At 36.4% G+C, this 15,000-nt stretch overlaps 1 protein-coding gene across 4 annotated transcripts in view; it reads left to right on the plus strand.

Moving 5' to 3' along the window:
* The window catches only part of LOC106870007 (delta-like protein D), a 320,127-nt gene that overhangs the window by 302,056 nt on the left and 3,071 nt on the right, over positions 1-15,000 (plus strand). For all 4 annotated transcript variants that reach the window (XM_089361569.1, XM_089361568.1, XM_089361570.1 and 1 more), the window contains 6 exons: positions 6,641-6,701; positions 8,007-8,261; positions 9,405-9,465; positions 10,539-10,669; positions 11,434-11,600; positions 14,119-14,332. In XM_089361569.1, coding sequence (XP_089217695.1) covers positions 6,641-6,701; positions 8,007-8,261; positions 9,405-9,465; positions 10,539-10,669; positions 11,434-11,600; positions 14,119-14,332 — 889 coding nt within the window. The remainder of the gene's footprint in view (positions 1-6,640; positions 6,702-8,006; positions 8,262-9,404; positions 9,466-10,538; positions 10,670-11,433; positions 11,601-14,118; positions 14,333-15,000) is intronic.

Consider the following 15,000-nt stretch of genomic DNA (forward strand, 5'->3'; position numbering starts at 1 on the left):
TAGCAGAAGACATTTGCCAAGGTGCCACGCAGTGGGACTGAATCCGGAACCATGTGGTTCGGAAGCAAGCTTCTTTATTTCATTTAAAATTGACTATAAAGGCCTCATACAGAAAAAGGGAAGCTGCGGGCTGGACATAGACATAATGTTATGTGAATGAAAAAATCTTCTTACCACACAGCCATGCCTATAAGATGAAATATTTTGATTGTTAGCCTACACGCACCCCCTCCACACAAATGCATGCACACGCAATTATACTCGCACAGACACGTACATATATGTATCCTATTTACTCGCGTATAAATCGCATTCCTTCTTTAGAGTTAAATCTTGGTACATTTTTTCCCCTTTCATATTTTATCAGTGTTTCTGTCTGTTTCTCCAGTTAAAAATCAACTATTGAACAATGCGACGTATACACGACTAAATATATTTTCGACATTCATATTGAAGGCATGATTGCGTTTTAGTTCTAATCTCTATTGATTGATATATTGTGTGTGTGTGTGTGTGTGTGTGTGTGTGTGTGTGTGTAGATATATTTTCTTTAGTGATCTTCCTTTATATTTAGTTTGAAGCAATAGCCTTCCTAATTCCACTTAACGCTTATAGATGTCCTTAGTCTTAACTTATGGCTGAAGTGCTTGGTTGTCATATTCTTAATGCCGCATATATATGATATGCTACAAAGATCATGTAATCAATATTGTTGTTGGCAAAATCAGCATCATCGTCGAATTAAAATTATTCATTGTTAAATCGGCTTATTCTCAGAAAACATCGTGCTTTTGTTTTCTTACAAAGCTGCTGTTTTGGGGCATTATTTTGGGGTTTGGCTGTTAATATTGATTTCAAATTTTGACACAAGGCCAGCAGTTTCGGGGTGGGTCAAATCGATTACTTCGACTCCAGTGCTCAACTGGTGCTTGTTTTAAGGACCTAGAAAGGATAAAAGGCAAAGTTGACCATAGCGAAATTTGAACTCGGAACATAAATACAAGAAATGCCGCTAAGCGTTTCGTCCGGCGTGCTAACGATTCTACAAGCTCACGCCCTTTTTGGATGTTGTTACTGATAACGATTCTAAGGCGACGAACTGGCAGAATAGTCAGTACGCCGGGCAAAATGTTTAGCGGCATCTCGTCCGTTTTTTTATGTTCTGAGTTCAAATTCCGCCGGAGTCGACTTCGTCTGTCATCCTTTCGGGGTCGATAAAAACGTACCAGCTGAACACTGGGTGGAATGTCAAATACCGCCAGGGCCGACTTTGCCTTTCATCCTTTCGGGGTCGATAAAATAAGTACCAGTTGAGCACTGGTGTCGATCTAATCGACTTAGTCCCTCTTCCGAAATTGGTGGTCTTGTTTCAAAATTTGCAGCCGATATTAATAACGATTACATTAATAATATTCAGGTGCTGGAGTGGCTGTGTGGTAAGTAGCTTGCCTACCAACCACATGGTTCCGGGTTCATTCCCACTGCGTGGCACCTTGGGATACATAACAGAGTCTTCATTTTATTTTTTTACTACAAATAGATAATATTGTTTCATATATATAATTCACTTCTTTAAAAAGGTTTTCAGTGTCAACTTCCGGTATTGACGTAGCAACTACCTAAACAATATTAATCGTTGCAGGCGAAATAATGCACAAGTGAGATTTTTTTATAAATTGAAGTTTTAGAGAGAGTGAAGGGGTGTGTTGCCATGTATTCGTACATACATAAAATACATATGCATACATCATTTTTCTATGTATGTGTGTGAGAGAGAGAGACAAAGTGAGAGTGATGTCTAAGTGGCTCTCTCTTTCTCTCTTTCTCTCTTTCTCTCTCTCTCTTTCTCTCTCTCTCTCTCTCTCTTTCTCTCTCTCTCTTTCTCTCTCTCTCTCTCTCTCTCTCTTTCTCTCTCTCTCTCTCTCTCTCTCTTTCTCTCTCTCTCTCTCTCTCTCTCTCTCACACACACACACATACATATAAAAATGATGTATGTATATTTATTTATGTATTATGTATACATGACAACACACCCCTTCACTCTCTCTCTCTCTCTCACACATACATTTCATATACACGTACATTTACCTTTCAATTTCTCCTCTCTTTCACTTTAAAACAGAAGTAAATAGATAAAATTATTTTTACGGAAATTAACGAACAAAACCAGCTGTTCCTTTTGGCATTTCTGCGAGTTCGACTGAAAGAATGCCAAAATATGCGACTGAAAAAGAACATTTAGCAACAAAAGCGCGCCGGCAGACAATATCATAAAAATTATTACAATTGGGAATCAAATGTGAAAATGTTATCAAGTGGCTAGCAGAAAACTGCCCAGAGGGCGGTCTTTCTGCTAGTATGTATATATGTTATATGGCATGCAGATCACATGAGTGTATAAAAAATTAAACCCAGGTCGCAACCATCTCGTTATTTTGCATGTCTTGGTTACATTAATGAATGTATCATTCCTTTAAAAATTTGGCTGCTGTTTTTAGCTGACCAAGAAACCGCAGAGAAGCTTCCTCGTTGGGTCGACCGCTCTCTTCGGTGCCAAGTATGCCAGTGATTATTGCGACAGTGGCATTTCAGCCATTCATCTTTGACACTGCAGAGTTTGTCATTAAACAGCACCGAAAATTAACAGAAATTTGTATATTCAGGTCTGTCTTCGTACCCAATATAATACGACAGGCCATCACATAAAAATGGGAAGTTTCAGAACGAAGAATTTATGTAAACATGTAAATAAGAGTCCTGGCATTTATGTCTTTCGGACAGAAATTATTGTTCAGCTCTTGGCAAGATTTGAACTCGAAACAGTGAAGTCTCATTAAGTTTTAAACCAACTGCAACAACGTTTCAGGTTGCTGGCCGTGTAGGCCAACATTTGAAATAGTAACTCTAAGTATTGGTAGCGTCGGAAAGTGAAATAGCATCAACCGTGTGTGTGTGTGTGTGTGGATGTGGTTTTACACACACACACACACACACACACGGTGCCTGCGTTATTTTTCTTACACACTTTTCCTTTCTTCATTCTCTCCCCTTTCCTCTGTTACGTATGTATGCTTGTATCTACGCATTCAAGTCTGTGTGGGTACATGCATCATATGGAAACGTTTGTGGAAATTTATTTATTTTTCCAATTAAGCCACTAATATGAAAATCCATTTATTAGAACTCTAATGGATTCCAGAACTTGATGCGGATGTCACCTCAATGAGACTCTTCTCCCCGGTTTCGATTCTCAACACAAATGTATATCATTTCCGTCACCAAGAACATCTGCATATTTATATCCATACAACCGAGATGGATGAGGTCGCTTGGATTGTTTTCTCAAAGGATGTCAGCTCTGATTTGCTGTTGGCATTTCGTTGTATTTTGGCCGAATACTTTATTCTACATTGGCACAAATCCATCTAATTGCAAGGAACTGATATCAGAACAATTTCGTTCAGCTCAAATCATCGCCTTGTACCGTTTTATTGCATTAGTTATCGTTTTATATATATATATATATATATATATATATATATATATATATATAGAATGGGCTTTTTTTAGTTTCTGTCTACCAAATCGATTTACAAAGCTCGAGGTTATTAGTCTGTGTCTGTGTGTGTATGTATGTATGTATGCATGTATGTGTTATGTGAGTGTGAAAAAGACTGTATACAGTGGCTGGCCTTCATCTCATCATATGCAAGGCTTCCAGCTCTCTGTGCATGTAGTCAACTTTATTATATCTCATTAAAGATTAAGTTTTATGTCTAAGGAAGAAAATGCCGCCAATTCAAGTTGGACTACACAATGCAGATTGCTATAATGTGAGTCAGTCATTGTTATTTTAGATAATGAGAGCGAGATATGCTATCTACCTCGTACAAATTACAAACGATAAAATGAAATATCAATTGGGTACTGGGGCCGATGTTATTGTCTAGCCTCTCCCCAAATATTTCAGGGTTTTTGCTTATTGCAGAAAGCATTATTATTAATGGCAGAATCATTAGTACGCCCGGAAAAATGCTTAGCGGCATTTCGTCCGTCTTTATGTTATGAGTTCAAATTCCGTCTTGGTCGACTTTGCCCTTCATCCTCTCGGGTTCGATAAAATAAGACGTACTGTTGAAATATCGTTCAACTAATAAAATATCTTACAATCGAATCGCGCTTTTCGTCTTGACTATTATTATTATTATTATTAAGGTGGCGAGCTGGTAGAATCGTTAGCGCGCTGGACGAAATGCTTATTTCGCCCCTCGTGACGTTCTAAGTTCAAATTCCGCCGAGGTCGACTTTGCCTTTACTCCTTTCAGAGTCGATAACTTATGTGCCAGTGAAACACTGGGGTCAATATAATCGACTTGTCCCCTCCCCACAGATTTGAAGCCTTGTGCTTCCAGTGGAAAGGATCATTATTATTATTATTATTATTCGTAGTAGTAGTAGTAGTGTCAGTGTCCGTTTGCTCTGTAAAACTTGCTCTAAGAATATTTTGCCTGAAAAGTAACCAGAAATGAGTATCTTGCTCAAGGACGTAATCAGTGGGCGTGCAGCGTTAAAGAAAATAAATAAAAAAATGGTGGGGGTGAAATAAGTTGGATTATATGAGCGAGATACATCCGGTACATCATTATTAACTCGGATGCCATTACACTTCGAAACCAACCATATTGCAGTTTCGGTGGTTATTAGCTAATGGCGCTTTATATATGTAATTTGTGCTTGGGTATATGTTCGTGTATGTGGGAGAGTGTATACATGTATATATATATATATATATATATGCACACGCACACAAATATGCATATACGTATACACATATGCACAAATTACATATATATGTGTGTGTGTGCGTTTGTGCGTGTATTATTGTGTGTGTGAATGATTGTTTATGAGGTGGGAATGTGGGAATTTGTAGTCACGTTTGTTTATTGGATATCCAATACACTTTATTTTTATTATTCTGTACTGAATGTGATGGAATATTTTTGTTTTTTCTAATTATTAATTTTTCTTTTTCTTTTTCTGTTTCCCATCTCAGTAATATTCCAGTACGTCACTCACGGGTTTTCTCGTGGTTTTTCTTGTCTCTCTTTCTCTCAAATACGACTAAACCTTAAATGAAGAAAAAAAAAAAAGAAAAAAGAAAGAAGATATGGAAAATGCCAGATGTTAACTTACTTTGAAAGTGCCTATAAGTTCCTATCTGTCATGATATTATCTTCATCTACAAGCTAAATATTAACCTATATTCAGAGCCCCTATAAATTCACATTTGTTACAAGAATATCTTTATCTACAGATTAAATGTTAGACTGTTTTCCGAGTGACTATAAGTTCCCACTTCTATATTATTATCTTCAGCTATAGGCTATATATGTTAACCTATTTTTCGAACGCCTCTAAGTTTCTATTTGTTCTAACACAATCTTCTTCAATAGAGCAGCCTATTTGTAATTCACCTATAAATTCTTATTTGTCTTAAAGCTATCTTCTATACTTCTAAGACACTGGTTTTTAGGTTTGTTGTCTGTATTTAGATATGTTGAACTGTTTTGTTATTGTATTCAGTGACATATCAAGGTTCGCATTTCAGTGTCAAACATGCATTAAAATATTTCATCATACTTATGCTTTTGATTAATTCACGTGTTTTTATTTATTTATTTACTTTAGTTATGATAAAATCCCGACCAACGGTACCTCTCGTAATGATGGAATTCAATCGTCATCGGTCTCATGTTGAGATGGAATTTTAGATTTAACATTTGGCATATTACTCTCAAGTTTTGCTACAAGACCAGCAATTTGGAAGGAGGGGCAAGTCGATTAGATCGACCTCACTGCTCAACTGGTACTTATTTTATTGACCCCGAAAGGATGAAAGGTAAAGTCGGTCTCAGCGGAATTTGAAATCAGACCGTAACGACGGACGAAATGCCGCTAAGCATTTTGCCCTACTTGCTAACGATTCTGCCAGCTCACCGCCTTGATTTCTTGATATATTCAAATTTATAAGCGGTTTATCTCCATATATTATGCAGTTTTTATAACACCGGAAATATTATTCATGAGGGAATGATATTTGATAATGATAAAACGTTGTGAAATTTTTAGTTATGATTGATAAAGATTTGTTTCGTTTAATTCTATTGAAAAAGGCGTCGACTTCACTCGGTTCTACATTAATTTTTGTTCAATCAAACTTGATGATTCCGTACCATTGTAACGTAAATCCAACCTTACACATTAGCATTTACATATGCTTTAACTCAATATTCACTTAATATTTTGGTTTTTAATACGATAAACTAGCAGAATCGTTAGCACACCAAGTAAAATGCTAAGCCCTGTTATGTCCGTCTTCGCGTTTTGCGTTCAAATTTCGCCATAGTCGACTTCGCTTTTCATCCTTTCGAGTGTTTATGAAATAAGTTCAGCAGTGGAGTGGATGTTATCGACTGGTCCCCTCCCCTGAAATTGATGGCCCTGAGCCAAAACTTTGAAACGAATATTTTGTGGAAACTAATCACATAATTACGTAAAATGGAAAATACTAGTTATGAAACTGATGTAATAGTTGGGTGGAAATTTCGTGTTTAATATTGGTGTCATTTTTATTCTTCAGCAATCGTTCACGTTGTCTGTTGAAGCCTGGCACGACAATCTCAGGAACCGTACATTGCGAGGTGAGTAGACATATTTGCTTTTGCATCGTATATCAAGTGAATGTGGTAGGTAATAGTCAGCTGAAATACAGATTCACTTATTTGTTGTGAGCAGTGAGTTCGCTGTATATCTAATTAATGATTCATTAACTTTCAGGCTATGGTAAAAGAAAGAAACTTGTATGAACAAGAGAGCCTGACTAATTGTAATTAATGAGACACTGTAATACTAATATACTCATTAACTTCGAACATTATTCCAGCAGAGGTGTAAGCTTAGATAAATGCCGAAAAACAACAACTGACGTATTCTGACGAGTCCTGTTTTCCCACCTCTGTTGGAGTTATCATGAGACCTCACAGAGAAGCAAAAATCTGGTGTATCTGAAGTCTTAGTCTTACACCCATTCGTTTAACTGGCTATTTACGTATAATAGCATTGCTCTCTCAGAACAATCGTATTGCATGTAGGTAGTCTACGAAATGTCGGATCCACTAAACGGTTTTAAAAAATCGTACACTGACGTCAGTTAAACAATATATCAAATATGATTTCCCCCACCCCCACCAAATAATAATAATAATAATAAAACAAGGAAACTCATACTAATTAGTATTTCCAATCCTGTGTAGCTGTCTCACTTGTGATATCTAAAACTTTCTAACTGTTAAACATCAGATTTCTTTCTAATAAAGGCAAGTTTACTGAGAAGTTTTTGTAGTTGGCCTACAAGATTCTTGATGTGAATTCTTATATTAAAACAAATTTTGTTGCTTCTCGCGATGGTCATTATAATATGATAAACACACGTACTGGTTCTATTTTATTTCTTTATTATTCGTCAGTGAATGCGCATGGCCTAGTGGTAAGGCTGTTGCACTCACGATCGCTAGATCGTGGATTCGATTCTCTGATTGGGTGGTGCATTGTGCTCTTGAGCAAAGCACTTCATTTCACGTTACTCCAGTCCCACTTTCGATCATTGGGTGAACGCTAGCCTGCTCTTCTAGCCAGCTGGGTGGCGTCATTTGAAAGCTAAAACAATGCAAAAGTGCATTGTGACCAGCGATTTGTAACAATATCTGATAGCCTGGTCGGTCACATGATCACGCGATTATTCATCACGTGGCTAATTCTTTAACCATCTAATTAATCAACCAGTTGACGAATAATAAAGAAGTGAAACTGAACTAGGGCGAGTGTTTATTATTGGCATAATGACAAGCTCGTGAGCCAAAATTTACCGATAAAGTTTACCAAATATATAGATAATTTGATGGTTAGCTAGGATTGTATTTGATCAAGTCATGTCTTGTGTATTGTAGATCCTCGCTACATGATCCAACGAGTTGTTGATACCAACATCGTAAAACCGTCTCATAAATGGGTAAAAAAAGTGATGCGTTCCAATATCACAATGATGAGTTTCGAGTACCGTGTTGTTTGTAAGAAAAACTATTATGGCGAAGCATGCGATCACTTTTGTCGAGTTAGAGACGATGAATTGGGTCATTACTATTGCACAGAAAATGGTACCCTAAAATGTATGGATGGCTGGAAAGGAACCTATTGTGATCAAGGTGAGCACTTGTTTACTTATAAATTTGTTTTGCATGCAAACAAAGAAGCAGAATAGCAGAAAAATTATTTAAGTTAGCGAATTTAATGTTTGGGTACAGTTTTACAGACATAGATATATATACGTAAGAAGTAGGTAAGTAGACACAATGCCGGCCTATTTGTCAAGTAGTCAAGGGTTCTTATATGGTCACTGGCAATATATCTTATACTTGGCCAAAGCAACACACACACACTCACATACACACACACACTCACGCATGCGCGCGCGTGCTTCCATGCACTCTCACATAGAAGTGCGCAGCAAGTTCATTCCATCTTTTTGAAGAAGATGAGATACAAGTAAGTGAAATTAGCTCTGATGTGAATTATGGCCAAGGTGGTCATTAAGCTCTGCAGTAATTTTGTGATCCTTTCTAAGAATTCGCATAAAAGTCCGACGGTCCCTATCTGAAAGTTTTGATTTTCTTCCGGAGTTTTGTTTCGACAAGGAGCTTTTTCCCTCTTTCTCAAAGGCTGTGATTACTTTCGAGACAGTACTTCTTGATACATCAAACATTTCGGCTGTTTTCATTACGCTAGCGCCTGCCATACGAGCAACAACAATCTGACCTCTTTAATTACCGTTTTCTGACTATATCCGAAAAGAAACAGCAGTTTTAGCAAAACATATTAAGCAACACTAATAATAAATCAAAAATCATAAAAATAAACAAGCTTTTAACGGTTTTATAGATATTTCAAAATTAGGATGTTATGATGCTAGGTGTTTCCATTATTTTGTCCAACACCTGTATGTGTGTGTGTGTGTAGTAGTAACCCCCCCCCCCCCCAAAAAAATAAACGAAGAACAAACACAAAAAAACAACCACGTGAGGACGTGATACATGTAAAGTATTAGCAGACACTCAGGGAAGGAAAGAAAAGTGGTTTTACATTTGGAGCAAAGTTCTTCGGAAACGGAGGAAAGTCCAATAGAAAAGGAAGACGGAGGAAAACAAATCGCCAACGATTCACATGTGGTTACATTCTGAATATGTGTGTGTGTGGTGTGTGTGTCTAGTCTAGTGTTTTAAAATACACAAATATTAAATCTTGTTTACGAAAAATGTGGATCTAAGTTCTTCATCTGTTTGCTATTCCAGCGATTTGTCCAGAGCAATGCCATAATTCATACGGATCTTGCAAGAAACCGAAAGAGTGCAGGTAATATTTATTATTGGATCAAATGATTGAATTTCTCCTCAACGTCGCTGTGCATGCCACCTTATCGCCAATATTAGTCTCATCTTTATTCCCAGTTTTAGTATTAACCCTTATCATTTCACTCTGGGATATTGAGTTTCGTGTGTCTCGTATTTCAAAAATACAGGCTCCAGTGAGTCACTATCACAAAACTATTACAGAAATATATAACGTACCCCAAACTACTTACACACACACACAATACATACATTCGTATGTTCATTTTTCTTCTACAAGAATATTCTTGACATTGACTTCAGAGTTTCAGCGTGCTAAGCCAACATCAAGCAGTCTGTTGTTTAAGAATGATAAATTTTTGGTCTATAAAAGTATAGTGGAGCCTATCAGATTAATGTAAAATTGTTTTTATATAACTGAACATAAGATCAAACACACACACACATATATATATATATATATATATATACATAATATATATTATACATACATACATTCATACATACATATATAGGATTTCTTCAAATTATGTTTCAATAAGTTATAAGTGATCATATGTTGCAATTGATCAGCTGGAATATACTTTCGAGATAACAGTTGAATAAAACTTCTGTTTGTTTTTAATAAATCGAAATACTAAGATATTATGATTTTTAGTTGAGCATAGTCGACACTGTACAAGTCAGTTGTACAGTGCATTTTAGCCTCTGTTTGTGTGTATGCATGTGTGCTGTGGTGTATGTGTGTAATGTGCACTTCGAAGTTACAAGCTATTATTTATATTACGAATTTATGGTGGTAGACCAAGAAGTATTTTCTCATACATTAAGAATCTGTTCTGGATGTCAGTTGAAACCACACTTTACTCTCATTACATTACTAATTCCCTCCAGAAACTCATAACTACAACTTAGTAGTATTTTACATCCATATAAAATTGCTGTCTTGTGCTTAAGTAAGAAATTATTTTCCCGATTATTTTTATGTATTTTTATGAAATTATTTTTATGTAATACATGTATTTTTACGTAATTTTTATGTAATTATTTATAAGTCTATATAATTTTGTTTTGCAGCTGCCGATTTGGTTGGGAAGGCGAGTTTTGCACCAAATGCAAGAAAGATCCAAATTGTTTACACGGAATCTGTTACGAACCTTGGCAGTGCATCTGTGAGCCTGGTTGGACAGGTTTCCTGTGCAACATTGGTAAGCGAAATAATGAAGCTTTTTTTCGTGACTCATTTGCAAGCGATAATAATATTTTGATTTCCAGCCCGAATAAATTTATTTCTAAGCCATAAAATGAAAGTGCATAAAAGAATGAGTCAATGGAGTAGAGGATAAATAGCTAAAATAATAATAGCTCTGTTACAGGAATGGTGTTATATCCGTAGCTACCGTGCTCAGCTGAAAACGACGAGGTCTTAATCGATGAATGTAAACATCACGTGGTAGAGACTTATTCGTACTGTAGGTAGTTGTAGAACTGTGAATTTAACGAGTGTGTCATAATCTTACGGTGTTGAGTCCAGCTATTGCAGTTAGAAGCAGAATAGTTAAATCCATCTGGTATCATATAGAACTCAATAGCTTGAGCATCTCTAAATGAAGTAGAAGCTACGCATGAATCAGAACACCTTGAACCGATGATAAAATTGATATGCTTTTGCTACTGTAGAGCACCAAGTCAGGCCTAGTTGAGCAGACGTGTATGCAAAAGCATTTCAGCCATGACGTCACTCCTGTATTTTTTCTGACTTTGAGTACACTGGTCCACATTATCCATTCTATCTTTTTTTTTTTTTACATGACAGAGTGTGATTTGAAAGTGATTTAGTTACTATTTCTAGCAAGTTCAATGAACCCGTAAATTTCGTTTGCTGGCTCAAAATTAATTAGCGGACAAACTGATTAAATAAGATCCAGAAAAACACGTTCATCGTAGTGATTGACATTTGATTTCCTTTCAGATCAGAATTACTGCAGTAAATATGGTCCCTGTGAAAATGGCGGAACCTGTAAATTTGATCCATCTTCTAATTATACATGTTCCTGCCCGCCATCTTTTAAAGGATCAAATTGTCAGTACAAAAGGTGTCCGCGAGAAAACCCTTGTAGCAACGATGGCAAATGTGTCGTAAGTAATTTTTTATAGATCAACATCCCATTTTGCTCTCCTTCTGTCCGTTTCTCCTTGTCTGTCTCTCAATTTTTCTTTCTTTCTCTCTCTCTCATGCACAAACAAACAAATGCACATGCACTTATGTCTGGAACTAAAACCTTCTGGCAAAATTGCATTACTATAAGCGCCAAGCATCTCTGAACGCTTCATTTGGATGTTCCTTTGCAGATCGCTCCGTCCCTGAAGATTGTTTACACTCCCATGCTCAATCAACGATAGCATAGCCGCTGAGTTCGATCATATTCCTTTCAAAATAAACGTCATTCCCATTCATTTCTAAACAAGCAGACGTGACACCTCCATACACGCGCCAAACTAAGCTAAATAAAGGCCTGGGGATTGATTTTTTTTTTCGACTAAAAGCCTCCAAGGAGGTGCTCCAGCCAAATGATTGAAACAAGTAAGAAATAAAGGATATATATATATATATATATATATATATATATATAATATTCTATAATTGTATACATAATTATAATCAGGGGTCAGCTAAGTGCCTCTCTACGTATTGAATTAGAAATAGACGCTGATGTCTTTTCAACTACCATAAAAATCTCCGAGACAATAAAACACTTTTTTTATGTAGGCAAAAAGAAAAATGATGAATTCACACGACTTCGGTTAATCACAGACGCGTTTCGAATTTAAAGTAAATTATATTTACCTATTATTCTCCTCAGTGTGATACTCCTAGTTATAATTTTGCGAGTGTTAAGATTAAATATGTACGTGATCAAGCGTCATCGCATAACTAATATTCAACCGCACTCCCAAAAATTTACAGCCGAAAGTAATTATCTGTTTATAAAACATTTGATATGCATGTGTGTACACATACACATTAAATCTGATAATATAGATGTTTTCGATCTAGTTTGGATTCTTTGCAATCAAATTTGAATTTTTCAAAGGGACTTTGTAAGACAAACTAAAACGCAGAAAACTATCAACAGGCATGCGCTGAAGTGTTGCAAACGGTAGAAAGTAGGAGTCTTCATCCTCGAAAGAATATTCGATGACCACAAATCGATTCGAAGCTAGTTTCTCGAAATTGGTGTTGAAACCTTGAAAAAAAAAGTGTTAAACTACATCAGCCGTAAGGAAATACATGTCTATCTTATCTAACTCGTCCAGTAGAGCCCACTATTACTCGAACTTTGATCTAACCCCAAGCTTGGGACAACAAACTCGAGTTGGATAAACTCGAATAGTAAGCTCTTTGCTCTTTATAACCGTTTTATGAAGTCACTTTTTTTGTTAAAAAATTGTTCAATTTGCATCTCGTCAAAGCGAACGGACTGGTTCTTTTAAGGTCACTCTTGGGTAAAGTTCGAATAGAAAGCTCGAAAAGTATAGTTCTCGAATGAAAACTCTGCAGCTGTCAAGAACTTATGAGCATTACTTTTGCATAATACTATTAATAAGAGCAATTTACCATACGTAGGCATAAAGGAAAAAATGAGCTCATACTAATCCTGATATAACGACATGCCTGAATGCGTCCACGTGTCATCTAAGACACGTGCATGCCATGTACAATAGACAGTCTAGTTAAAAGACATACTACGGGGAGGGCAGGATGTAGCATAAACCCGCGCTTTAAAGCACGTTTATGCAGTTTTGGGGAGGGGGTGAAATTACCCTTATGATTAAAAGTTATGATCAATAATTGTTGATTTAAATCAGACAAGGTTTATTAGCTATTCTGAAATAAGGGTTTTTAAATTTTCCCAAATGATATTTCTCGCAAAAAAAGTTGCAGTTTGTAAAAATGTACAAATTATCTTGAATGAACTGTTCAATCATACGCAAAAAAAAAATAGAAAAAGAATTATTCGTTTATGATCTCCCCTTGTTCAGACCGGTCGAAGCAAAGGAGCATCTTTTGGTAGGAGCTATTGCAGTGATCATGAGTTATTTCATCGAACTTTTCAGATCTCAATTGGTAAAGCTCCGGCTCGTCCTTTGCCTCGCCTTGGATAACCGAGCGTTTTCAAACGGAGAGAAAGAGATAAACTACATCAGCCATAAGGCTAATGTAGTTTAACTCTTTTTTTTTCAAGGCTTCAGCACCAATTTCGAGAGACTAGCTTCGAATCGATTTGTGGTCATCAAATATTCTTTCAAGGATGAAGACTCCTACTTTCTACTGTTTGCAACACTTCATCGAATGCCTGTTGTCCGTTTTCTGCGTTTTAGCTTATCTTACAAAGTCCCGTTGAAAAATTCAAATTTGATTGCAAAGAATTCAAATTTGATGGCAAAGAATCCAAACTAGATCGAAAACATCTATACACACACACACACACACACACTTACTTATGTATGGATATATGTATGTGTGTACGTGTGTACGTATGTATGTATATATGTATGCATGCATGTATGTATGCACGCATGTATGTACGTACATATATGTATAAGATGCCTATTGGTATAGTGAATAATATTTGTTACATGTTTATCTTAACAGGAAATACATACAGGTTACAGATGTCACTGTGCCGAAGGCTTCTACGGAGACCGCTGTGAAAACCACGTGAGATCATGCGACAAAATAGTCTGTAAGAATCACGGCACCTGTGTTACGGGAGAAGTAGGTGGGTGGTGCGCATGCCCAAAAGGTTTTACTGGTGATTTCTGTGAGAAGGAAATTAATGAATGCCAATCTTCACCGTGTCAGAATGGTACGTATTTGCCCATTTCTTATTCTAACGAGTTGGCTATTTATTGAGAAGGGACAAACTTCTAGATTGTGGACCCTAGTGATTGTCTGGATATTACGTTCTTGAAAGCAAGTTAACTTTCATTTCAATAGCTTCAGTTTACAGTTTAAGTGTGTTTGTGAGTAGGTTTGTGTGTGTCTAACTTCCTTTTTATATATGTGCACACATATCTCTTACAAATGCTTGTAAATGTGTTTGTGAGTGTGCATATTTATAAGTGATTATGTGAGCTGTGCACGCATGCGTAATCATACGTGTGCATTAGCTAATGTTTGAAAGTGCGTTTCTGTGTGCGATGTAATAAGATGGTCGGTCGATGTTTAAATGAAAATATATTTTCAATTTGCTAATCTTCATCCCTAATGCTGAGGGCGCAGATCTCGAGAGTGCAAGGAAGTCCCGGTTATAATTTGGAATTTATTTATTTATTTATTTATTGCCTTTTCAAATACTTTTAGTAATTTCGTAGTAGATCAAACTATAGTCTGGGATTATCTGTGACACAACTTACGCAAGATAATTGCTTAGTGAACAACTCGTAAAAATCATGTTCAATCTTCGCCATACTTAATAAGGTGTTTTTCTCTCCATCCCTCTCTCACACTTCTCTCTCTCTCCCTCATATATAT

This window comes from Octopus bimaculoides, chromosome 13, assembly GCF_046866305.1.
Source record: "Octopus bimaculoides isolate indiv1 chromosome 13, ASM4686630v1, whole genome shotgun sequence".
Lineage (NCBI taxonomy): Eukaryota > Metazoa > Mollusca > Cephalopoda > Octopoda > Octopodidae > Octopus > Octopus bimaculoides.